This window comes from Phlebotomus papatasi, chromosome 3, assembly GCF_024763615.1.
Source record: "Phlebotomus papatasi isolate M1 chromosome 3, Ppap_2.1, whole genome shotgun sequence".
NCBI classification, from domain to species: Eukaryota; Metazoa; Arthropoda; class Insecta; order Diptera; family Psychodidae; genus Phlebotomus; species Phlebotomus papatasi.
In genome coordinates, this window is record NC_077224.1 from 39,605,499 (window position 1) to 39,631,924 (window position 26,426).

General features: G+C 33.8%; 3 protein-coding genes across 4 annotated transcripts in view; 1 reads left to right on the forward strand and 2 right to left on the reverse strand.

Moving 5' to 3' along the window:
* Positions 1 to 585: 585 nt before the first annotated feature.
* On the forward strand, positions 586 to 7,166 carry LOC129805622 (reticulocalbin-2). The gene is made up of 2 exons (XM_055853665.1): positions 586 to 1,677; positions 6,734 to 7,166. Exons 1-2 carry the CDS (start codon positions 860 to 862, stop codon positions 6,903 to 6,905), a joined length of 990 nt encoding a protein of 329 aa, XP_055709640.1. The 5' UTR covers positions 586 to 859; the 3' UTR covers positions 6,906 to 7,166.
* Positions 7,165 to 22,378, reverse strand: LOC129805652 (intraflagellar transport protein 80 homolog). The gene is made up of 5 exons (XM_055853697.1): positions 21,914 to 22,378; positions 16,411 to 16,817; positions 15,978 to 16,354; positions 10,794 to 11,604; positions 7,165 to 7,445 (listed from the first exon to the last, which is right to left on the reverse strand). Exons 1-5 carry the CDS (start codon positions 22,287 to 22,289, stop codon positions 7,173 to 7,175), a joined length of 2,244 nt encoding a protein of 747 aa, XP_055709672.1. The 5' UTR covers positions 22,290 to 22,378; the 3' UTR covers positions 7,165 to 7,172.
* LOC129805574 (dedicator of cytokinesis protein 7) overlaps positions 22,378 to 26,426 on the reverse strand; it is a 28,732-nt gene continuing 24,683 nt past the window's right edge. For both annotated transcript variants that reach the window (XM_055853575.1, XM_055853574.1), the window contains exons 11-12: positions 24,094 to 24,643; positions 22,378 to 24,014 (exon numbers count right to left, since the gene is read on the reverse strand). In XM_055853575.1, coding sequence (XP_055709550.1) covers positions 23,975 to 24,014; positions 24,094 to 24,643 — 590 coding nt within the window. In that variant the 3' untranslated portion in view covers positions 22,378 to 23,974. The remainder of the gene's footprint in view (positions 24,015 to 24,093; positions 24,644 to 26,426) is intronic.

Below are 26,426 nucleotides of genomic sequence, written 5' to 3' on the forward strand. Positions count from 1 at the left end.
TATTAAAAACTTCGATACAATGATAATAATACAAAATTCACACTGGAGAAACTTCATGTTTAGTAAAAATAATTTTGAATACATCAACCGCCAGTGTTTGGCAGCTGTCACCCGGATAACGAAGTGCCGGATAACGAAGAGTCGAGTGTAGAAGGAATTTTTGCAATTTTTGCATTTTTTTCTAAATTAATTTCTAAGATTTTTTTTAACACTTTAACCACTATAGCGAATTGAGCATATTAGCTTCGTAATTAAACGTGAAAATTGTCAACAAAATTTTTCGCCCGAATTGAAAAAGAGCCGATTGTGCGGGTGCGAGAGTCTACGTCTACGTCTACATTGTATTTTATATTATTACTTTTTTTTTAATTTTATTTTACTACTCTTTGAATATTCCGATTGAAACATTAAAGAATTAGCGAGAGTATTGTGTACTAAAATCAGTGTAAAACATTAAAAAAAAAACAGATCCAACAATGCATGATTCAAGTGACGATAACTTACGAAATATCTTATGATATTCCGTAGGAATTAATGGACTTTCCGTGGAGCGTATACAAAAATATTTTAGTGGGATAATGTTTTGAATTGTCTTGTGAGTGCCACCTTGCGGAAAATTGAGAGTTCACTTTTACCTTCAGTGCAGCCGTGTTTATATAAATTTGTGCGAGTCGTGCAAGTTGTGCAAATATTACTGTTTTCTCGTGAAAAAAGTGATGATGCAACAGTGAGACTGAAATAGGGCATTTGTGTAGTATATCAGTAATCAGAATTGCATATCCAATTGATTTTTGTGGACGTGGCAAGAGGTGAAAATCAAGTTTGAATTTTTGGCTTTGGCAATTGACAACAAAAAGAGATGAAGTTGGAGTATTTCCTGTTAATTGTTACCACGCTCTTTGTGGCTGTATTGCCGGCAACCACGCATAAGCACGAAAAGCATACGCACAAGGAGAGAATGGAAGATGGGTCGTTTAGCCCGAAAAATGCTCATCATTTCGATGGGGCAGAGCACCATTCAGAATTTGATCATGAAGCCATCATCGGAAGCGTCAAGGAGGCTGAAGAATTTGACAATCTGTCGCCGGAAGAGTCCAAGAAACGCCTGGGTATCCTTATAAAGAAGATGGACTTGAACACAGATGGCTTTGTGGACAGACACGAACTCAAAGCATGGATTCTGCGATCGTTCAAGATGCTCTCCCAGGAGGAAGCCAATGACCGCTTCCAGGATGTCGATGCGGATAATAATGGTCTAGTAACGTGGAATGAATACCTCAAGGATACCTATGGCATGGAGACAGAAAATGAAATTAGAGATTCCGATGAGCAGTTTGTTGAGGAAGAGAATAGGCTTATTGAGGAAGATAAAGTGATGTTTAAGGCAGCTGACAAGAACAAAGATGACAATCTCACTCCAGAAGAGTTTGTGGTATTCCTGAGTCCAGAAGAACATCCGGAAATGCTTCCTCTGATCCTCGAGCAAACGCTCAGGGAGAAAGACAAAGATGGAGATGGAAAGATTAACTTCAAAGAGTTTGTTGGAGATTCAGCGAAGCATCACGACAAGGAATGGTTGATAGCGGAGAAGGAAAAGTTCGACAATGAGCACGACAAGGACAAAGATGGTGTTCTCAATGGGAACGAAATCCTTTCCTGGGTCGTCCCGAGTAATGAGTAAGTTTTCTCTTTCTGTTCTTTGTTATTTAAAACCGTTCAAACCTTGCAACTCAGGGAAACTGCACCAAATTTCGGCCAGCTTGCAATTTCGGCCACTCCTTTCAGTCCTCAAATTTCCATGACTTTAATTTTTGCATTCCCTTAAGAGATTATACCACAAACACAAAAAAAAACAAGATAAAAACAAAAAAATGTCGTTTATACGAACGAGATGATTTGAAAATGTCTGCAAGAATTCTGGTAGGGCAAGAAAATATAAGAATCAGTTTGGCCGAAATATTACTCAAAAGTAAAATAGAGAAAACAAAAATGATAAACTATCTACAAGATTCCAAGCAACACTCCTTAGAAAAAGTAACAGAAAATTTCAAATTGTATTAAAAATATTACATTTCAAAACTTTGCTGAAATTTGGTACAGTTAGGGTAAGTGTACCAAATTCCGGCCAGCTTGCAATTCCGACCATCTTTTTTATTCTTCTAATTTCCTTGAATTTTTAATTTTTGCATACCCTAGAGATTAGGGTAAGTGTGCCAAATTTCGACATAGTTGCATGCAAGCGTCAAAGTCTTAAGTTTGAAATGTAATATTTTAAATTCAAATTGATTTTTTTATTCTTTCTTCTGAAAGAGAGTTGCTTAGAACCTTGTAGACAGTTTATCGTCTTTATTTACTTTAAAATCATTCTTAATACATTTTAAAATCAATAAAAATATGGACATAGCTTTGGTGCCCTAGTTCGGCCACCTTCATTCTCATAGTTTTTTGCCCTTCGGGAATTCTTCTAATATCTTTTTCACGTTATCTCGTTTGTCGAAGCTACATTTTTTGTTATTCTTTTGCATTGTATAATCTCTAGAGTACGAAAAATCTAAAAGTTCATGGAAATTCGAGGAACAAAAAGGGTGGCCGAAATTGCAAGCTGGCCAGAGTTTGGCACACTTACCCTATGCAATGCAAAATATAACAAAAAATATCGCTTCGACGAACTCGATGATGCGAAAAAGATATAGGAAGAATTCCAGAAGGGCAAGGAACTATGAGAATAAAGGTGGCCGAAATTACCCACCAAACCTATGTGTATATTTTTATTCATTTTAAAATGTACTGAGAGTGATTTTAGAGTAAATGAAGACGATAAACTGTCTACAATGTTCCAGGTTCAAGCAATACTCCTTAAAAAGAAGGAATAAAAAAATCAATTTATATTAAAAATATTACATTTCAAACTTGAGACTTTGGCGCTTGCATGCAACTAGGCCGAAATTTGGTACACTTATCCTACCGTATAAGTAATTTGCAAAATTCGCTTTTAAATTAAATTCAATTTGAATAAAAGAATCAAAGTCTGCGTCTGCAGATTGTGTGGAAAATGACTTTGCAAAATAAATATTTAAGAAAAACTCTAGAATTAAACTCTTTAAAGATGAAGATGAATCTGACTCACAAATTTCCAAAAAAAATCTTAACACTAAAAAGGTTTAAATATTCGAAAAAATTAAAGTATATTCAATTTATTTTCTTTGAGAAATCTATGCATAGTGTAAAGTTTGCTTTAGAATTAATTGTCTAAACTTATAGCACTTTAAATAAGAGCAAACCGAGGGGCACCTCATAAAGAAAATCTGTGATATTTTGACATTTTTAACAATAAACGGTTGACCAAGGGTTCTTGCAATAAAATCATGGCCCAAAAGGATGCTTGCTTTTTATTAAATATAAATTAAAATAAAAAATAATTTTACTTTGGAAACTTTTAAAGCTTCCTCAGTTCGATTCTTCTAAGCGTATACTTCGGGAGAGAAACCATAACTAAATAGAACATTCTGCCAAGGAATCAGTTGCGTTCCATTTTACAAATGGCAGGAATTGGGGCACTTTTGGGAATTAATTTTTGAAGCACAGTGCCGTCTAGACATATAGAAAGCGTTTGAGAATGAATCAAAATATGATTCTATGAAATTTTTCACTAAATTCTAAGAGAGGTGCCGGAAGATGCATTTATCTTGAATTCATTTTGAATTTATTCAACAGCAGAAACGGAAAAAAGACTTTTTATAAAATATTTCAAAAAATAATTAGGGGAAACTACTCTCCCTACGAACGTTCAAGCCTTCGGATAACGTGAATTTTTTTTTTCTAAGAGACTTACACTTTTCTATTAAATAATAGTTAGCTTATTATCATTATTGACAATTATGTGATAATAATGTGTAAGTATTTTGGGAAAACAAAAAGAAATTCACATTATTCGAAGGCATGAACGTTCGAAGAGAGAGTACTTTCCCCTACTGTCCTATAACTGAATAATTAAAAGCGACAACACAAGGGATAATTAATTCAAATTTTTAGTGAGAAAGGTTTCTGGTTTTTCAAGTTTCGCAGATAAATTTTTGAGTTACGATAAATGTCCTAATTCAAAACCATTTCCAGACGCTTTAACTTTGACAGAAGATTCAACACATTAAGTTCCTATTTTTTCTGAAGAGAATTACAAAAATTTGCTCCTTGACTCTTCTAGAATGTTACTGTTTAATGAAAATTCTTTAGATATAATTTGAAAACTTCTGAAATACAAGAAAAATACGCGAGTGTAAAATGCTTCTATTGGAAACAAATTAATTCAAATGGAGACAAGGGAAAGTTTCTAATTGGAGACAAACAGTGTAAGTGAAACCGCGACGAAAGGCTTCCAAAACCTTGTTGAGTTGCTCTTGAGTGCAGGATTTGTTCTTATTCCTGGCCCTTTCTCCTTTCCCATATAAAAGAATAAGAAAATCTATCCAAAAAAAAATCATATTTCCGGGGTTTCCTATTGAAGCATTTGCAGACACTTCAGAAAAACCCTTTTTGTTCACGAAATAGGTAATTATTTCATTTGAAAACTTCACGTACCGTTAACAATAAACAAAACGAACGAACAACAGTCACTTTATTGTGTTTTTCATTGGAAAACATGGTCGATCGATGAAAATTCGACGATGAAAAGGTACACTTTTAATTTTTCTGGGAAATTAACAAATTAAAATTAACTAAATAATGAAACTGTGGTATAAAAAATACATAAATATAATAATTTAGTACTGTATTTATCATGAAAACAATGACGTTTCCATTTGGAGTAGCAAAAAAATTCCATTTGGAGCAGGTTTTGAATTATCTTAATTTACCCTACTCGCACTTTGCAATGCAATTTTTGGGTTTTTCGTGTTTTGTGAAGCAATTTTTGGGTTTCTCGTGCTTCTCGAAGTAATTTTCTTCATGCTGATTTTCTTGTGCTTCACGAAGCAATTTTTGGATTTCTCTTGCTTCGGCGAAACAAGTTTTAATTTTCTTGTGCTCCGTGGAGTAATTTTGGACTTCTGCTTTGCGGTGCATTTCTGAGTTTCTTGTACATCGCGATCTAGGAGAGATTTTTCTCATCCCCTCTAAAATTACTCATATTCTTTGGTCAAGGGGTAACGCATTCACATTTTTTCTGACAAGGGTGTCTGGTTTTTCGATTTTCGCAATACAAAAATTGAATTTTTCGGGTTTCGTGAAGCAATTTTTGGGGTTTTCGGTCTTCGAAATGCATATTTTTGATTTTCTTGAGCTTCGCGATGCAATTTTTGAGTTTCTTGTTTTTCGGAACAGAATTTTTGGGTTTCTTGCGCTTCGCGATGCAGTTTTTAGATTTTTTTGTGTTTCGCTAAGCCATTTTTGCGTTTCTTATGGTTGGTTCACCATGCAATTTTTGGGGTTTTCGTGTTCGACGATGTTATTTTTAGATTTCTTGTGCTTCGCGATCCAATTTTTGAGTTTTCCATCCTTCACGTTGAAATTTTTGAGTTTCTTGTGCTTTCCAATGCAATTTTTGTATTTCTTTTAGTTCGTGATGCAATTTTTGGGTTTCTATGGATTCGGCGATGCATTCTTTGGGTGTCTCTTGCTTCGAGAAGCTATTTTAAGGCTTCTTGTGCTTCAAATTTTTGGATTTCTCGTGTTTCGCGAACCCATTTTTACGAATCTTATGACTTACGATGCAAATTTTGGGTTTTTCGTCCTTCACGATGCATTTTTTGGATTTCTCGTGCTTCGCGATGCAATTTTTACATTTTTCTTCCTACCACGAAGAATTTTTTGGGCTTTGCGACGCAATTTTTGGATTTTTCTTGCTTCGGCGAGGAAATTTTTTGCTTTCGCGTGCTTCGCGATGCAATATATGGATTTCTCGTGTTTCGCGCCGCATTTTTTGGGTTTCTAGTGCATCGCCATGCCATTTTTGGTTTTCTTGTATTTCACGGTGCATTTTTTGTGTTTCTTGTGTTTCGCAATGCAATTTTTGAGTTTCTCGTGCTTTGCTACAAAATTTTTGAGTTATCTTTTGCTTCGCGATACAATTTTTTTGGGTTTTTGTTCTTTGCGATGCAATTCCTGGGTTTTTCAGGTTTCACGACCCGTTTCTTGGACAATTGGGATAGGGGAAAGGTTTCTCGATATGAATCACCCCTTGGAACAATAGAATTTTCGCTTTGAGATGCATTTTTTAATAATTCGTTCTACTTTAAATTAAAATTTCGGAGAGAATTTTATTGTATTCCTTTTGAAAAATATGAAGTATATAATTGTTTTTAAATGCAAGTTGCAAAATAAAAACTAAAAAATTAATTTAATAACTTATCCATTACCCTATTTTTGACATTTAAATTTTACAATGATTTATAGATTATAAAATATAATTCTTTTTTCACTTGAAGTCTTTTGACCAAAGATTTCATTTTTCATCACGTTGTTGAAAGTTTTATCATTTTTTCAAAGATTATATGACTCTGGTTATTGTGTGTTCCAATATTACATTTTAACACTGTTAATAAAATGTAACTATTTTGATGAATTTTAAATCAATCATTTCATCATATCATCAATTTTTATGCTTTTCACGCTCTATAAAACTTTCATTAAGAAGAATCTCATAAAAAAAACGATAAGGGCTTCGATATGAAAGTAAAAAGTAATAATTTTCAAGGTAATGCAGAAAAGCATTGTAAAATTGTGATTAATTTGTTTCCAGGGATGTTGCAGCCGATGAAGTTGATCATTTATTTGCTTCCTCGGATGACGATCACGATGATCGTTTGTCCCATGATGAAATCATTGACAACTATGATACTTTTGTGGGCAGCGAAGCCACAGACTATGGAGATCATTTGCAGAATATTCACCATTTCAGCGATGAACTGTAAGCTTCTTCAGACTTTAAGTTGGTTTTCGACCTACTGAGCCATTTATTTGCCAAAATCCAATATTTATTTAGGAATTATACCCATTTTATTTATTCAAAGTTTCTTTAATTCTTAAACACCTTGAGTATTTTCCATGACAAATATTTTAATCTCTATTTACTACTATTTACCTAGTGATTTCAATTATTTTGTTTCTAACTTCTCCCCTCTTTTATCTTATATTTCTGTCGTACAAATTAAAATACAATTGAAAGTGATAAATACAATCTATTTGACTTTGGTGAGGGTGAGGAATTTGGGATTCATTTCACTCTTGTTCAGTGCTCGGAGATACTTTTCTCGCTCCTCAATCACATATTCGAGGTCTGTTTGGTGCTTCTCAGCAATTTCCAGTGCTCTTTCCCAATTATGCATCCGGATGCACATCAGAATGGCCTCTCGGATTTTCTTGTTGTGCACCAGGCAGATTTCAGCTTCAGTTTGACGACCGCTGAGGATTGAATTCTCAGCCATTTGCTCAACGCTCGATCCTGGAAGGTTCTGCAATTGATTTTTAAGCAAGATAATTAGCAATGATTTCCTATAGACGACTGTTTAACTTCATATTTTTTTAAATAATTTCTGATAAAAATAGGTATTTTATTATGTGATGTGGTTATTAATTAATTCGTTTTCTTGACCAGAAAATTAAAATTTTCAGCGACTTCAATTTATGATTTCGAAGTGCTAGAACTCGTGACTTGCTTAGCGCTGTACCCTAAAAGCAATTTTGCATCATTTACCGTTTAAACCGATTCATAAATCACTCAAAAAGTCCCCCAAAATAGTTTGAAGAATAGAATTGATTTTTGATTTAGAATCGGTTCAGTTTTATCAAAAATTCCAAGATCTTTCTAACGACCCAAACACGATATCATTCGGTTGAGAAATACGCTCTCTGGAACCTTTTTAACCTTTGATCTTGAAAAACCGTTACTAGGAATGATTCAACGGTATTCTCGTATAAGGACGAAAAGAAACATATCCAAAAGGGGTGGCAAAGCGTCCCAGACTTTGCGAAATACTCGAACTCGTGACTTAGATGCTATATACATCAAAAGTACTTTCGCATCATTTACCATTAGCGGTTTTCAAACGATTTGAACCGATTCATAAATAATTCAAAATATTCTCCAAAATTGCTTAAAAAGCAATAGAATTGATTTTCAGGTAAAAATTATTTATTATCTATGAACCGGTTCATTACCGGTTCAGAACCGATTGGAACCGGTTCAGTTTTAAGGGAAATTCTAAAACCTTTCCAACGAGCCCAAACATGATTTCGCTTGATAAATGCGCTCTCTAGTGTCTTTTTAACTTTTGACCTTGAAAAACCGTTATTAGGAATGATTCAACGATATTTTCGTATATAGACGAAATGTTCGCCTGGGTAATCTCTAAAACATATCCAAAAATGAGAAAAATCGCACGACGCGTTTTCGATAAATCCCAAAAAAAAAACATAGTTTTGGAGGGGAAGGGGAGGGACCGGAGGGGCATGAGGGGCATGTTAACGATCCTTGGGTCGACTTATGGGGGGGGGGTCCCCCGAAGGTCCCAAGTCGCTATCTCTAACCATTTGGCTTCTCGAGCTGGCGACGGACAGACGGACAGACGAAAAGACGGACAAACAGCGTGACGACATTTCTCAGAAATCGTCTGAAACGTGAAGATTTGTTGACAAAAGTGGTCTCCGAGGGGTGGGGTGGAAGGTGGAAATTTTGATGGAGGGGGTGAAAAAATCGAGGGATTATAACTGATCTCTCCGTGGAGTTCGAGCAGTAAAACGAAAAAATGGCGAGACGAGTTTCTGAGCAATCCCAAAAAACTTGGTTTTGAGAGGAAGGGGAAGAGTGGGGGAAATGAGGGGCATGTTAACGATCCTTAGATCGACTTATGAGGGGTTCCCTGAAGGTACGAAGTCGCTATCTCTTACCGTTTGCCTTCTAGAACTAACGACAGCTAAATCGATAGATGGACAAACAGGGTGACAAGATTTTTCAGAAATTATCTTAAACGGCTATTTCTTGAGAAAAGGAGTCTCCAGGGGGTGGAAAGTAGAAATTTGGGGGGGGGGGGGGGGGTGAGAACATCAAGGTATTATATATCCTACTCTAGGTAAATCATTTATGAGTTCGTTATCGATTAATTGCCAATTGGAATCGATGAAGCCGAGTTGGAAAAATCAAAACCTTTCAAAAACTACAAATTTGATCTAATCGGTTGAGACATTGAGCTCTCTGAAGTAGTCAAATTTTAACCTTTAAAAATTCACAATAGTGAATTTTCCGGTCGTAGGTGTCTGTAGACGAAATATTGACCTGTAGGGGAATTCTGTAACAGTATGACAATGTCATATGACAAATTTAATTTTTTTTATATGGTAAATCCAGAAAAACTATTCATAAATCCAATTTATATGCATATTTAGCTTCATAGAGCTCCTTGCAATGGACATTCGATACTCACTTTGCTGTTATGTTGGCTTACACTCGAATTTTGTCACAAAAATTTTCATTTTATTTATAAAAATTTAACATTATGACATTATCATAATGTTACAGAATTCCTCTACTGGACTAACTATACAAAATATCCGAAAATGAATGAAATCAATCAAATGAATGAATGAATCAAAATTCCGGTTATCGTATTTTGATTAATTCATTCATTTGATTGATTTCAATTTTGAGGCAAATTTTGAGATAAACTTAAAAACAAACTCATTGAGGGCTGTGGAGAATCATGGAGAAGGTTGGAAAAAAGAAAAAAATCTAGGCAATGTCAATTGGCGGGGGGGTCATCGAAGACCAGGAGTCAATATCTCTTACCGTTTGGCTTCCAGATCGGTAATAAACCCAAAAATCTAATAAGGCACTATTTTCAAAAAAAAAAATCGATCACAGATACTTTGCCGATTGATACGAATGCTATCTATTTGGAAATTTCAAGACCTTTCAAAAAATCAAAATTTAAGCAATTCTGTTGAAAATTAAGCTCCCTGAAGATGGTTAAACTTTGACGTTCAATAATTCAAAATGGAGAATTTTCCGGCCATGAACCAACATAATTTTGGAGAGGATGGGGGTTGTTTCAATAAAAGGGTTCATTAAAGGATGTTTTTTTTGGAAGGGGTCACCGAACACCGAAGACCAGAAGTCAGTATCACACTGAAAAAAAAGAGGCTGGGATTAACTTTTTTTCGTCATAACTTTAACACTTTTTGAGTGTAAAAATATATCAACATTTTTTAATGTTAATTTTACACCATTTAAGGGTAAAATCAACATGAAAGAAGGGTAATTTTAACCCATAATACACCTAAAAAGGGTAATATTTACACCGTTTTAGGATCAATACCTGCAGGGTAAAATTAACATTTCCGGAATGTTATTTTGACTTTTTCGGATTTCTCTCAGTGCAGTTACCGTTTAAGCTCTAGAACGGTGGCAAGTTGGATAAAAGCTGATTATTCTACTCTGTCTCTGAGTTCGAGCAGTAAAATATATTTTACGAGAGTTAATCAATTTTAACTAACTTATTTTTTGAATTTTAAAAAGTAGTCAGTGTTTTGGGAATAATGTGGATACACCGAATCCGTGGTTCGTTTTAGGATTTTCCCCGGATAGTTTTCTCTTCAAAACTATTTTTTTAAAAATAACCAGTCGCTATTTAAAGGAAAATGTAATTAAGAAATCGCCTGATCTTGTGTCTAGTTCTCATTTTCTGCATTATCTAAAATCAATGAAGTGAATTTTCTTGCCAACAACGTTACATAACGCTACAGTTAGTTACACAATGAGACTACTTGCAGTACTATGTATTTATGAAAATCAGCTATTTTATTACCTTTATGTGCTGAAGATAGTGAACTTTGTCAATTTGAAGAGCAGCTGAGTATGCTTCCTCACTGATGCTCAGTTGATTCTTTTTCGTGGCCATTGCTGCTAGAGTTGCCCACAAAACAGGAGTTTGCCCCAATCGGCATACCTTCACAGCCTGACTCCAAAGACCGTCCTGGACAAATTTATGCAGAAGATTGCAATAGATTTTTACAGAAACGGTAAAAAGTGCTCCAGAACTTCTCAGACCAATTTGACATCCCTCAAAGGATTCTAGAGTTACATTCCTTCCGAATTCAGTGGTGTCGTACGTGAGAGTTGTCAGACCAATGAGTGTAGGATCTGCACATGCCTCTCCCGGACAATACCAAATGGTGTAGCAGGCATCATGAAGGCCTACGAGGATGTTTGAGTCACTCCCCCACATCACTGAAATCACTTGAGTCCCAATCTTGAATATGGGGAAGTCTGGTCCACTTCTCAGCGATGTCACATACAAATCCCGGTGGATGTCAATAAACACAAGGTACTGATTGTCCGTTCCACCTGAACGACAGACTGAAATCTGAGTGACTGGAGTCTTGCAGCGAATTATTGAAGGTTCGTCTTGTCTTGTGGCTCCGGGAAGCAAATCAAAGACATAAATGATTGCTTGATCTGAGAAATCTTTCACTGCCAAGACGTCAGTTCCCAGAGAAATGCATCTCTCAGTCAAGCTGCCCATTTGAGCTGAGGATCCAGGAAATTTGGGCGTGAGATGCAAACGGCCAGTGTAAGTGTAGATCCAGATGGATGTTGAATCAACAGCTACAAAGTTTCTATTCAAAACGAAAAAGATAAATCATTTACGGGTATATTACCGGTTCAGTACTGATTTTACTGGAATTTTAAGATTTTTCAAAAAAAAAAATCCAAATTTAAGCAAATCTGTTGAAAAATAGGCCCCCCAAAGTGGTTAAACTTTCATCTTCGAAAATTCGATATCGAAATGATTTTCGACATACCACCAAATTGACTAGCTCCAAAACATAATAGAAAATGAAAAAAAAATTCTAGGAGCTCTAGAAAAAAGAAAAAAAGAGACTGTCCTTGACCTTAGAGGGAGGGTCATCGAAGACCGGAAACCGATATCTCTTACCGCTTAGCCTCTAGCCGTGTCACAAGCTTTCAAACAAATAAAAAATACTTGAGAAAGATACATTAAATTACGGGTACTATACCGACTCATGACCGATTAAGTACAATGCAGTTGGGTTGGAAATTTCAAGATCTTTCAGAAAAATCCAAATTTAAGTAAATCGGTTGAAAACACTCAATTTAGGTGAAATTCTTGGCAAATGAACCTAAAAATATTCTAAAGAAAAAACTGTAGAGTGGGGCAGATTCCCACATTTGAAGTTTCTTTCAAGGGTTTTTTCCAAATGTTTATGAAGTGTATTCAAACTAAATTTATATTGGCTACTTGAATCTGTATAACATATTTCCGAATATTTAGGTAGATTCGAAAGAATGGCGTCTACTAAAAAAATAAACCCCGCCTTAAATTAGTTTTATTTCCTACAAAAATATATAAACTGTTAGAATTGTTTAAAAACTTTGCGTTTTCTTGTTCTAACAATGTTCCAGGAAAGCGAATAAAAAACTTAAAATGTAAAAAGGAGGCGTGGCCTTTAAAGAATCTTGGCTATGAAAAAGGTGTGGTAATAATCATTTTTCCGTTTTAATATTTATTTTCTTTTGCTCAACTTACGGCGTTATCACATTTCCACATTAAAATTTTAATGTGATTCACATTAATTGTCGCTTGTGAGCGTCCAAATATGTTATTTGTGTCTTTGTGTCATTAAATATTTGGGATTTTTGTATTTATTGATAAAGAAATGGACTTGGTCTACAAAAATTAATTTAAATTTTCCTAAAGCATAAATATTTTTCACATTAAAAATTTAAAGAGAAAATCACATTAATTTTTCGCATTAATGCTATAAATCAATTTATATCAAATTTGCGGGCCAAGTCTACCTTTTTATCAACAAATATAATAGATCAAATTTTGAATATAAAATGATTCAAACACACAAATAACATATTTGGACGCTCACAAGCGACAATTAATGTGAATCACATTAAAATTTTAATGTGCAAGTGTGATAACACAGTTAGGATAGCACTTTTTATACAAATCAATTTGAATGCAAATTTTTCAGTGGTCTATTTTTAAGAAATTGAGCATTTTAGGCTCTGCTGAGTAATTAAAGGACAATGAGCAGAAATGTATGGGAGTTGGTCCAACCTTTCGCCAGAAATGAGACTAAGCCCACTTTGTAGGTATTGGCGTATGGCTTAAAAAGTACCAAGATCCAAATCCAAAAAGGACTGTTAGTCCTTGGAAAATTAACGATGTCTTTCTGAAAATTCATAATTTATTACTCGAAAACGACTTGATCGATCTTAACGAAATTCCGCTCAAAGTCGAAGCTTCAAATAAATATTTTTAGTTTTTCCCTCTGACTGGTCCATCTGGTAGCTTCCATATACAAACTAATAATATTTTAGAGAGATCGAGCATTACAGGGCATCAAAGCGAAAACTTTTTTCGTTTAATGGCAAATCACAGGTATTTTCGGAGTCCTTGGAGTATCTTGAACATATTTGGAGCTCAGAGCAAAAAAAACGCTATTTTAATAGGGAAATACATACGACTTAGAGTTTTTTTGCTCTGACCGCCACATATGATCTAAAGCTAAAGAAACTTATAGTCCATCACGTCAACTTTTTCAGATATCTTAAAGTAAGTGTTCTTAAGAAGTGTGTTGACCTATTTTTATGAAACTTGCTTTTTTAAATAACGGCATATCGTAGTTGTTGGAGCCAGAGAACGTTTTTTTTTAAAGCGAACTGAACTCAAGGAACATTTTCCTAAAAGAAACCGTATCCCTATGCCTTCATTTTTCTTGTATCCTGATTTTCCTCAAATATCCTCGAATATTCTTTAATTCCGCTAAAAGTTAAAAAAAAGCTAAAAATGCCTCGATTGCATCCTTCTGTCGTCTTTAGAGAAACGTTCTCCTTAAAAAAAGGAGCTAGGATTTCGGAAGTTCATAGGGTCGTAAAGGTACTGTTACTAAAGAATTTGAACAAAAGGTTCTGAATATAAATTAATTAAAACATTTGTTTTCTCTGAATTTATTACTCAAAATATTTAAATAACGGTATCTTTTAGGACCCTGCGATTTTAGAGATTTTAACTATTTTTTCAAGAGAGTATTACTGCATAACAGACATTACATTTCCTTAGATACAATCCTTTTTTTATGAATTTGAAGGATGGTAAAAGATTTTTATGGAAAATCTGGAAAATTGTAGGGAAATTGAAGAGAAAACGATATGGTTTGTTTGTTCCAGGAAAGTTTTCTTTGAGGTCCTTCTTTACAAATTATTCTTAGAAACGATCAATATACGATTAACGGTTATTGTAAAAAGTTTTGCAAAAAAAATCATTACAATTCTTATACATATGTTTTATGCTCTAGGTCTAGTGCTTTTCTTACATAGTTTTGAGGTTGGTACCGGAACAAAAGGTGTTACCTTTGGCAATATCTATTCGATGGCATAGGTCTCACGCGTGGCGAAAGCTTGGACCGTTTTGCCCATTGTCCCATTGAACTCAGTCATATTTCCTAAAAAGGTCTTGACAATAACCTAAAATTATTTTTGTCTAGCTCACTTATGAAGTGAAGTAACTACCTAAATTAATAAAAGTATTTTTACTACATAAAAATGTATTCAGATCTAGGGTAAATATCCTTTCAAAACCATTTCCAGACGCTTTAACTTTGACAGAAGATTCAACACATTAAGTTCATATTTTTTCTGAAAAGAATTACACAAATTTACACCTTGACTCTTGTAGAATGTTACTGTTTAGTAAAAATTCTTTAGATATAATTTGAAAACTTCTTAAATACAAGAAAAATGCGCGAGTGTATAATACTTCTATTGGAAACAAATTAATCCAAATGGAGACAAGGGAAAGTTTCTAATTGGAGACAAACAGTGTAAGTGAAACCGCGACGAAAGGCTTCGAAAACCTTGTTGAGTTGCTCTTGAGTACAGGATTTGTTCTTATTCCTGATCTTTTCTCCTTTCCCATCTAAAACAATAAGAAAATCTCTCCAAAAAAATTATATTTCCGGGGTTTCCTATTGAAGCATTTGCAGACACTTCAGAAAAACCCTTTTTGTTCACGAAATAAGGTAATTATTTCATTTAAAAGCTTCACGTACCGTTAATAATAAAGATTAGCACTTAATTTAACTAAAATTAGCCAGAAATGTGACATAAATGTTAAACAAAACGAATAAACAACAGTCACCTCATTGTGTTTTTCATTGGAAAACATGGTCGATCGATGAAAAATACGATGGTGAAAAGGTACACTTTTAATTTTTCTGGGAAATTAACAAATCAAAATTTGTGAATATGAATGGATTTTCACTTTATTTGGAGCAAAATTAACTAAATAATGAAACTTTGGTATAGAAAATATATATATATAGTAATTTAGTACTGTATTTTTTGAATTAGCTTAATTTACCCTAATGCATTATTTCTTGAAGGCTAAAAAATTATCCAGACGCAGATGGAATATATAATTGAATAAATAACTAATTAATTTATGGAAGAGGAAGACTTTAGTTAATTACAATAATTAACTCTTACTTTTCCAGGAATAATTAATTAAGTAAATAATTCATTCATTCATTTTCAACCGCTTATCCCTATTGGGGTCGCGGTAAGTAAATAAATCCAATCAAAAACTAAGCCACGCCTTCTTCAGAAGCTGAAGCTAACTAAAGGTAAGTTTTTTTTAATTATGAATAATTTCTACATTTTCTTTCTGGAAGTAATAAAGTCACAAATTGTTTGTAAAATCAATTGTAAAATTTTGGATCAAATCATTAGCATTTAAAGGCGTAATTGCTATCTCTAAGATCTAAAAATCCAGAGCAAAATCTCATTTATTGTCCTATAAAGGAGAATGGCCAAAAATATATGGGCACTGGTCGAAGAATCGCTACAAAAGAGAGTAGCATTTTTAGGTACTGATATCAAATTAAAAAATACCGGGATTCAGGCCAATAAACACTGTGAGTCTTTGTAAAGTGTTATAAAAACCATTTTATCTTACTTGACTCCCAATGAAAGAATATGAACATCCGTCCGTCCATCGACTATAACTGGAGTATTGATGTAGTTCTCATTGAAAATGTGAAGCTGATTAGGCGTTGTCACGATCAAATGTCCATATCCCAGGGACATTTTGATCACTCGATCCGAAAATTCAAGAGTATCACTGGTCTTAGTCACAATATCCTGCAGGAGGATAGTTTTTCTGCCCAAAGTCGTAGCCTTGAGATTGCGACAGATCACTTGACGATCGACAATGTGCCCAAAGAGTAGGGCTCCATTGCCACATCCTGCAACAATCTGAGTCCCATCTGGAGACCAACTGAGCGTGTAGAGAGATCCAATGTTCTCGGGAAAACGGCAAGTGCTATGACTCCACTGAAATGGAAAAGAGATTGTAGGCATTGCAACACCCTGGGAATACAAAAACATACTCCAGAATAATGACAGAGCTTGACCATGTTGAATCCCCCAACGGCAAGAAGATCACCTTCTGGCCGAATATCAATGGACGTGATAGGATGTTCATCAGGTGAGCTGGTGTAGAGATTCGATCCCTGACTGTCCCAAACTTTGTACCTGCAATCCTCTCCTCCAGAAGCCAGGAGATTTGAGTGATTAGCCCAAGCTATGCATAAAACCAGTCCATCGTGAGCCTTCCACTTGATCACTTTGCTATTGGCTGCCAAGGGTTTGATGGCAATCGAACTGCCTTGAGTGTAGACAATGGCTGAGGATGTTGGGGACCATTTTGCACATCGAATTGGTCCCTCATTCTGAATCACAGTTGACCGTAACATTCCAGTTCTGGACCAAATCTTCACGACCCCATCTTCTCCAGCTTTGGAGATATTGAAAGAGGGGTTTCTATTAGTGGCATTTCTTATTTAATATTAATAATCTTTATATTATCAATATTTTTGGACAATAGGAGACACAGGAGACATTTATTTTTCGATTAGAAAAATTTATTTCATGATTTAGTATGAACCGGAAGAAAATTTAAATAATTTTTGTCTTTGACTTATATTTTGAAAAATACAAATAAGAAAAATCAGGAAGATTGAAATTTTGTCAATAATTTAAATAACGGTGAAAATATTATTTGTTATGCTTTCATATTCAAAATAATAAAGGATTTACTGGAGATTGAATTCATTTCGTATTAGAGATTTGTTCGTTTCGAATTATTCGAAAAAATTATCTAGTTGAATGCTAACTGCTTGCGAGGGATATCACCTTTTATGGTTTAATTTAGTGAAACCTTCAAGAAGAAACCTTCAATCAAGAAACCGAGGAAATTAGTTACTATAAAAATTCAACGAAAGCATTAAAATAAATTTATTGCTCAAAATATAATTCATTCTAGGAAAATTTTCTTAATATACACCAACCATTTGATAAAGTTCTTAATGAACTAATTCCCTAAAAATCCTAATCCTATCTTAAGATATCTCAGAAACTTGACAAATAACTTCTGCATGGAGAAACTGGTGATGCAGATGCATGTTCAGGATTAGGGAGAAGGAGAGATATATTATATTAAAGTTAAAAGAAATAACGTGAAATTTTACAAGTATTGAAAGATCTTAAATATCTGTATAAGTTCACCAAGTACACCGTACAACACTTCCTACCATACTATGTGCTTTTTGATTCATATAAGACACCAAAGAAACCGAAAATCCAGATCGTTTCTCCGGGCTCCCAGAAAGTTCACACATTCGCGAGATTACGATTGGTGGATTAACTTAATACGGCCAGTATTAAAAAAAAAACTTCTAAATTCAATTTTAAAAATGCGATATCTCGAATAGGGTAAGATAGGGTAATTTTGAATAATGTCTATTCTGAAATTTTAAAATTTTCGACGGTTTCAGTTGGTCAAAGAGAAAAAGGAAACCATGAAGAAGTACAAGGTTTTACATTCGAGAGTACTTCGTTGTTTTTTTTTCCTTTTACCATAAACTTGATTCCAAGTTACCTCATCTTACCCTACAGATACGAATTTTCGAACTTGCCATCATTTAGGTCTACACAATTAGCAGTTTCCGAAATAAAGTAAAGAAATTGGGTTTCTCAAAAAAGTTTCTTCTTGAAGGAAATTGCATTTCAAGCTGGAGAATAATGTTCCAAAACGATGTTCTTAGTAAGTCTAAAATTGCTTATACTTCAAAAATCAACATAAATCCTATTTTAATTTCATTTTGATGGTTTTAAAGTGATTCAAATAGCTCATAAACAGTTTTTATTAATTTTTCAAAAGAAGATATTATCTCTTTTTGTTGTAGGGAAATGGGATCAAAAACAGCTTCAATTCTTCTTTGATTTTTTTTTTGGAAGTGTTCTATAAATTCTATAAGTTCTAACAAGCTTTTTTGTTTACAATTCACAAAAAAATCCATTTTCACATCGTTTTTAATGGTTTCAAATTATTTGCAAAGACGAAAACATTTCTACAAAAAGTTTCCTGTTACTTTCACATTAGGATTTTCACAATTTAATTTTAAATTCAATTGAGTCAAATGAGCATTATAAAATTTCTAGAATTTACTTGAAAATTTTCACAGCCTAGACACATTTTGCAAGAAATTTGCTCAATTTTAAATAGTGCCGCGAGATTTTCGATTATGAATAACTCCGGAAAATGTGTGATAGTACTTAAAATGTCTTATAAGTCACTTATCTGTTATGCAAAAGAATCCCCAAAGTCAAAAGAGAAGGTTGTAGGCAAGGGGGCTCATGAAGAGACTGTCATACAGTCTTGTTGAATATCTTTATGAAGTCATCCCGACTGCGATTTCTTGACACAATAATTTCCTTCGAATTGCAAATTACTCCAATTGCATTACTCGAATTGCAAATTGGGAACTTAGCAAATTACTCCCGATACTGGAGCTACAATTGCTTACATTGTAAGCCTTACAAGTTTGTCATTAATCACTATACTTATTTTATTTTTTTAGGTACAAATAATAATTACGAATGAATAAATTTAATAAGAACAATTTAATTCAAAAGGCTACTTGTTTAACTGCAATAAGAAATTTATGATCATTTTAATTTGCTGAATTCAAATTTAATTGAGCGACTACAGTCAAGTGTGCTAATTCGGGCGCTTCGTTATCTGGATCGTTTATGACTAATCCACTTAAAATAATATTTTTATTTTTATTTCCGTAATATAGTCACTACAGTAACATAATATAACTATTCAAGTTTGAGAAAAAGCAAAAATAATATTTTTATATTTTAATAATAACAGCTAGTTGATTGAAAACATTTATTGTTTTTTTTTTCCTTGTGAAAAAAGTATTTTAAATCCAAAGGTTTAATTAAAAGTAAATTAGCGAAAATGCGACCCCAGTTAGTGCATGCTGCATTTCAGTATTATCATTATTTTGTAAATTTTCTTTAATATTTTTGATAATTTTTTTTTATATTATGTTTCTGAATGGAACAGTGAATAATTATGGTTTTAAAAGAATAACTATGAATAACTATGGTTTTAGAAGAAGTAAAAAGAATTTCATCAGTCCAAAAACTAGCGTTTAAGTGGCACTCTTCGGAAAACGATCCAATTACCCCTCCTTACTATAAATTTATGCTATTTTAGCCTGCTTAAATATATTTTGGTGGGCCAAGTATTAGTTTATGTTTATATCAATAAATAAGCGAAAATCTATCAAATCAAATGTTTTAATGCAAAATAATACACAGGAACAATTCGTCTGAAAATTAAATTGAATTTACAAATTGAAAAATCCTAGTGTGATAGCACGGTTAGACCGAAAAGGCTTTTAAACTCTTTGTCGACATAAAAATTATTTTAATCCGATTTTGATGATTTTACGTTACGTTGTTCAGATAGCTCATAAACAGTCTTCAAATAGTTTTTCATAAGTAAATATTAGCCAGCTTTGGTTTTTCTGTTTTGAAGCTCCTTTAGGAAGATTTTTGCGAGCTCTCCATTTAGAATTCACTATAAATCAATTTGTGCATCGTTTTCTATGATTTCAAATTTATTTGCAAATACGAAAACACTTCTACAAAAATTCTCTAAAACGTCTGATATATTTCCAAAATGGGCTTTTCTTAGGTGGAAATTCTGATAAGGCAAATAAATGTTATTTTTAGTGTATTTAAAACTAAAGATTTAATTTAAATTCAGATCTTCGGAGCATTTCGTAAGCTAGAAGCTTGCTAAAGCCACCAGGGAGGTGTTTTCTTTAACTCTTGGTCACAAATCGGGGGTCAGAAGAAATCACTTTTTCTAACTTTTCAGAGCAAAGCATAACTTTAGCAGATCGTAGGAAAAATTTCATTTTTGGGTCACCGGTGACCTAATCGTCCTTAAAGCGTTAAGAAAATGCCGGGAAATTTATGAAAAATAGAATGGAAAATGCTTTTTACAAGTCCAAAACCCTCGTTCAAGACGGTATTGTAGCTTCTTTTGCGAAAAGCCCATTTTGAAAATTAAAAAAAAAATTTATTTTACACAATTCTTTTAATATAATTTCATCAATTTTTAATTCAAATTAAATGATTTTGGGGTTTTTTGAAAACTCATAGATATAGATCCAATAAATGAGCTACACAACAATGAGCTAAAAAAATTCAAAATATTAAAAAAAAAAAGTTGTTTAGGGGGTCTGTTGGGGATGAGGCCCATCAGCATTTCCTTTTTGCTACCCCCTGTATCCCCCACTACACTTTCTTAGAGAAAATGGTGGGAAATTGATAAAAAGTGAAAATGAAAATGCTTTTTACGAATCACAAAAGCTTTTTGGAAATCCTTTTTTTAAAGTTCAATGCAGTTCAATGCTAACCCTATTTTGATTATTTTTGGACGTGTTTTGGAAAACTCTCAAAACCTCTTCCAAGATGACTGTAGCTGCTGTAGCTTCCTTTTTGAAGAAAAAATTCCTCAAATTTCTCTTAAAAGCCTATTTTGCTGGTGTTTAACAGAAAGATTTTGCACAACACTTTTAAAACAAATCGTCATCAATAGTTTTTTATTGCAAATTAGGGGAAAGCATGATACCTTCAGACGACTGAACCTTGGAATTTTTTCTTTAATATCATTTTAATGAATTTGATCCATTACAATATTATAAAATTTTAATAACTTAGTCTATTGCCTCAAATTTCCCGACAAGAGCATAAATCAAATCTATGAACAACAAAGAAAAAGATTTAAGTTGTCCGAAGCCTGAGTCGTTCAAAGGTAGCGAGTTTTCCCCTATAAAAATTATGTTAAAATTACAGTGAGTAGACTTTTTCTCAATCGGGCATATGGGGCAAAATTTCATATAAATTATCGAGAGATTTGGGCGTTAAATCTTTCGTCTCTTTTGGGACTCTGAGTACCCAAAGCAGCATATGAATGTTCTGTGTAAAACAATGTTTTTAAATTATTCAGAACTGATAAACATTCTATTCTTGTAGATAATTACAAACTATAAGGATGTCCAAATGTAAGATATTTTTTGTAGGACCTCAATTAATTCCTGAGCTTAGATATTTTTGATTAAAAAATGGTGAAATTAGCTTGCAGCATATGCTGCGGTCCGGAAAGAGTTAAGTGACACTGTTCCACTTGAATAGTGGTAAAAATTACATGTTTGAATTACACGCTCAAAATTTTTACACTAATTATTTTTTACACAAAAATTACCATTTTAATAGTGGTAAAAATCAAAAATTACAATTTTTTTTAGTGGTAATTTGGAAATTACACGTTATTTTTTTACACGATTTTTTACTGTGTGTTTAATGGGAAACGTGGGAAACGTTGTACATGTAGGGGGAGTCTTTCAGGAAAATGTGTGCGAAACCTGAAAGACTATATTGTGTAATTTTTAACAAAAAAAAATCATCAGCAAAGGTAAAGGGCAAGGCCTTAGACTACGCCCATGGAATAACCCTTCCACTAACCTGTTAGCAATCCTGCGCCGTCCGGACTCCATCTGGCCGAAGTAATCGCTCCAGCATGAGCTGAAATGCTCCTCTCAAGTCTTGCACTCTTGTTCAAAATTATGAATCTCCCATCATTGCTGGCAATGAGTAGGGAATCACTACCCTTTCCTCCACCTCCCACATTTCCCTTCAACACCAATAAATGCAGATCCGTTGGATGGAAGTCCTCAGGAAGACTAGCCACTTGAACACTTTCGCGCGTATTTGCTTTCCATTTGAGCAGATTGTGATCACTGGAGCAGGAATATATCTCTTCGGCTCCTGACCAGTCCACACAGGACACCACACCGAGCCTAAAAGAGCCCTCTTTCGAGAAATAAGTCTTGAACTTCATCGCTTTCACCTTCTTTTCCGGGGACACGTTGTTTGGAACCCTGTTACCAGGGAGACGCCGTGGTTACAATCAATAACATTCCGGTAGATTTTTGTTTTTTTGAATGTGTATATTTGAGTGATAAAAGCACTAGTACAAAAAGTTCAATTGAAAATTTTTATAAAATATTGAATATTTTTTTGGTATAAATTTAGCATATTTTCTTCTTAAATAAATTTCTATTATTCTTTTTAAGAGAATTGCAATACACACAATTTAATAATTTATTTTAATGTCCTATGCAACATATAAGAGTAAATCAAAACTCATGTACTATTAATATTAGTAAATTAAGCTAATTCAAAACCTGCTTCAAATGGAAATTTTTTGCTACTCCAAATGGAAACTTCATTCTTTTCATGGTATATACAGTACTAAATTATTATATTTATATATTTTCTATACCACAGTTTCATTATTTAGTTAATTTTGCTCCAAATAAAGCGAGGATCCATTCATATTCACAAATTTTAATTTGTTAATTTCTCAGAAAAATTAAAAGTGTACCTTTTCACCATTGAATTTTTCAGCGTTCAACCATGTATTCTAATGAAAAACACAATTAGGTGACTGTTGTTTATTTGTTTTTTTTAACATTTATGTCATATTTCTGGCTAATTTTAGTTAAATTAAGTGCTAATCTTTATTGTTAACGGTACGTGAAGTTTTCAAATGAAATAATTACCTATTTCGTGAACAAAAAGGGTTTTTTCTGAAGTGTCTGCAAATGCTTCAATAGGAAACCCCGGAAATATGATTTTTTTTTTTGGATAGATTTTCTTATTCTTTTATATGGGAAAGGAGAAAAGACCAGGAATAAGAACAAATCTTGCACTCAGGAGCAACTCAAAATGGTTTTGGAAGCCTTTCGTCGCGGTTTCACTTCCACTGTTTGTCTCCAATTAGAAACTTTCCCTTGTCTCCATTTGGATTAATTTGTTTCCAATAGAAGCATTTTAGACTCGCGTATTTTTCTTGTATTTAAGAAGTTTTCAAATTATATTTAAAGAATTTTCACTAAACAGTAACATTCTAGAAGAGTCAAGGAGCAAATTTATGTAATTTTCTTCAGAAAAATATGAACTTTAAAGTGTTGAATCTTCTGTCAAAGTTAAAGCGTCTGGATATGGTTTTGAATTAGGACATTTACCCTATATGGTTTAAAATTACTGGAAAAGTTTATTTTTCTTTTATTTCGAGTTAAAAATTTATTTTGTTTTCAGAAAATCTATGTAATCAATTTGTATTCTTTGAATTTTTCACGAAAATATAAAAATTGGCAAGTTTTAATATTTAAAATCGAAACTATCTTTACGCAAACTCTAGTCAATCCCATCCAGATTGAATTCTAGTTTGATGAACGCACTATTAGGATTTTATTGATACTCTAAGTGGAATATTTATTTATTTTTGTTGCATAGCACATTTTTAATACTCGTAGATAAAATATTTATTTTATTTATTATAATAAGGACTGCTTACCTAAAGCATTTTGTAAAATGAATAGCAAATAATATTCCATAAATACTGTTGTTTAAATACGAAAAAAAAACAATTTATGGAACTAATAAAAAAAACTGGGATAAAATACAAAAATATTGCTCCAGATTGTTGAACGTAGAAAATATTGTTGAGATAGAAGAAATTTACCATCTCAGAGGAGTTGATTTTCCAAAATTTCCCGAGCTAAACATAAAAAAATCAAAATAATAAAAAAAAATCCTGTAAAAAATTAAAAAAAAAAACAAAAAATAAAGAAAATTACTTGATAACTCCAGCCGCTTGAGTTGGACTAATTGTAATGAGTGGAGCTAATCTCTCCGTGAATCTCTGATAATTTCTCTCCAACTCCTTTTGATAGTCCTTCTGGTCAGGCAAAATGAGATTCTTGTTCTTCTTCAGGGCATCGTGACACTTCTTGGAGAAATCCTTGAAGCACAGCCTCAATTTGTTCTGATGCTTCGACGGCACCGTTGAACCATCAGAAAGTCCTGATAGGAACACCAGAGCCATCTCCATTGGACCTTGATTGACAGTTGTCCCAATGCAGCCCTGCAGAACCATTTGAAGGATCTTGGGATCGGCCGGTTCTTGATTTGTTGCTGCTGCCAATTCAACAGTCTTCTTCTGAATATCCTCAATGGCCACTTCAATTGGTTCCAGAACTATCTGAGCCCGGCTGACCACCTGAATGCGCGTCTTAACGTAAGGGAAGTGATTGGCAGTGGAGAGGATTGTCTTCCTCTTACACTGCTCGTGCAAATCGCCATGGGCTTTGCCAGTCTTGGTAAAAGGCGTCGCAAAGATGAATCTCTCTGCAAAGGACGCCAAAATAAATTCAGAATGTCAAAAACCTTTCTTGCGATTCAAAACAAAAAAAAATGGGTAATTTCGTAAAAGTCGGACAGTGGTAAAAGTCGGACACACGGAAAGTCGGACTATCAAAAACAGCTTCAGTACATGAATACTGTAAATGCGGGTGATTTTGTCCCCTGCAGACGATTTTGACACCCTTGTGTTCGTAAGCTTTTCTTTATTCACGGTGCTTAGAGTAAGTGTGCCAAATTTCGGCATAGTTGCATATAAGCACCGAAGTCCTAAATTTGAAATGCAATATTTTTAATTCATATTGATATTTTTTGTTACTCCCTTTTTGGGAGGGTTGCGTGGAACCTTGAAAACTAGTTTATCATCTTTGTTTTCTTTAAATCACTTCCTAAAATATTGAAAAATTAATAAAAATATGGGCATTGCTTTGGGTAGTATTTCGGCCACTTTGAGTGAAATTCCGGCCACCTTTTTTCTGGACACCTTTTGCAACGCAACGGATAGAAAATTTCAAAACGTCAAACGGAACGAGTTTAATATTATAGGGAGGCAAGCAATATCTACTCTTAAATCTAATATACTTAGGAGGTGACCTGCTTATGCAATCGACTGGTGTGGGCTCCAGACTGTTGCGAGCTCTCCGCACTATGTCCTATCACTTGTACGACTCAAGACGAACTCACGTCCGTACTCACTGAGATCGTACGATCGACTAAACTAATACAGTCGTCTTTACCATCACCAGAGGCGCTGGCCTAGAAAGGAGACATTGCGTCTCGAATATTTAGGGTTGCCTCAGCAGAGCATTTATTGCTATAAGGCGGGAAATTTAAGCTCTACAATATTTAGTTTAATACGTTTATATGACCCACAAGCCCTGAGATCTTCCGTGTAATTTTTCCTGAAGACCTGAAGAGTAGCATCGGTAGCATCTCAAATTTACGCGCAGATTCCCGTAGCAATTTGCCCTTCCTGAACTCTTCCAAGGCCTTTTCCACATCATCATTTTCATAGAAGCGATGGTTTTTTTTCTCTGGACATTGTAGAACTTGTGGTCAGACGGTACTTAGATACTTAGAATAAGTGCCGCGAGATGGCTTTATAACAGACGAATACGGACGAACAACGAAGGATAGACAGACTTGGATTGGACGCCAGAAAGAGTAGACGGAAAAAAAAGTTCATAAAAGTTTTTCTGAGTGTTTTATTTAAGAAATTAGAAAAAAAGTCTACAAACTCAGAAATTAAAAAAAAACACAAAATGAATAAGAAATTTAGGAAAGCAAAAGATGTTGCTATGGGGCAATCATCTTATTGATGAACCCCTAATTAAAAAAAAAAAGGCACTGGAGACACGCTCACAAAGTATATACTTTTTTACGCGAAATACAGGATCCGGCTGGGAAATTTTACCCAAAATTTAAAGATTGATTCAATATTAGCATACACAAAAACAATCTTTAATGAAAACTAATCAATTTTCATGAAAAAAGACCGAAGGAAAACCTCTTGCACTTCACCACAAATCAAAAGACTGCTAGAAACACAATCGATCTGTCACATTTTTTTGTAAGACTCTTTCAACTCCACACTGAGTTAAGTTAAAACGTAAAATTTAACGGTCTTTGTGTTAATACATCCTAAAATGAATAAATATTTAAAAGGAAAATGAATTTATTGACTATTCGAAGATTACATTTTAATTAATTTATTTCCATGGCCGCAATTACACTCAAAGTGGCCGAAATTAGAAGCTGGCCGAAATTTGGT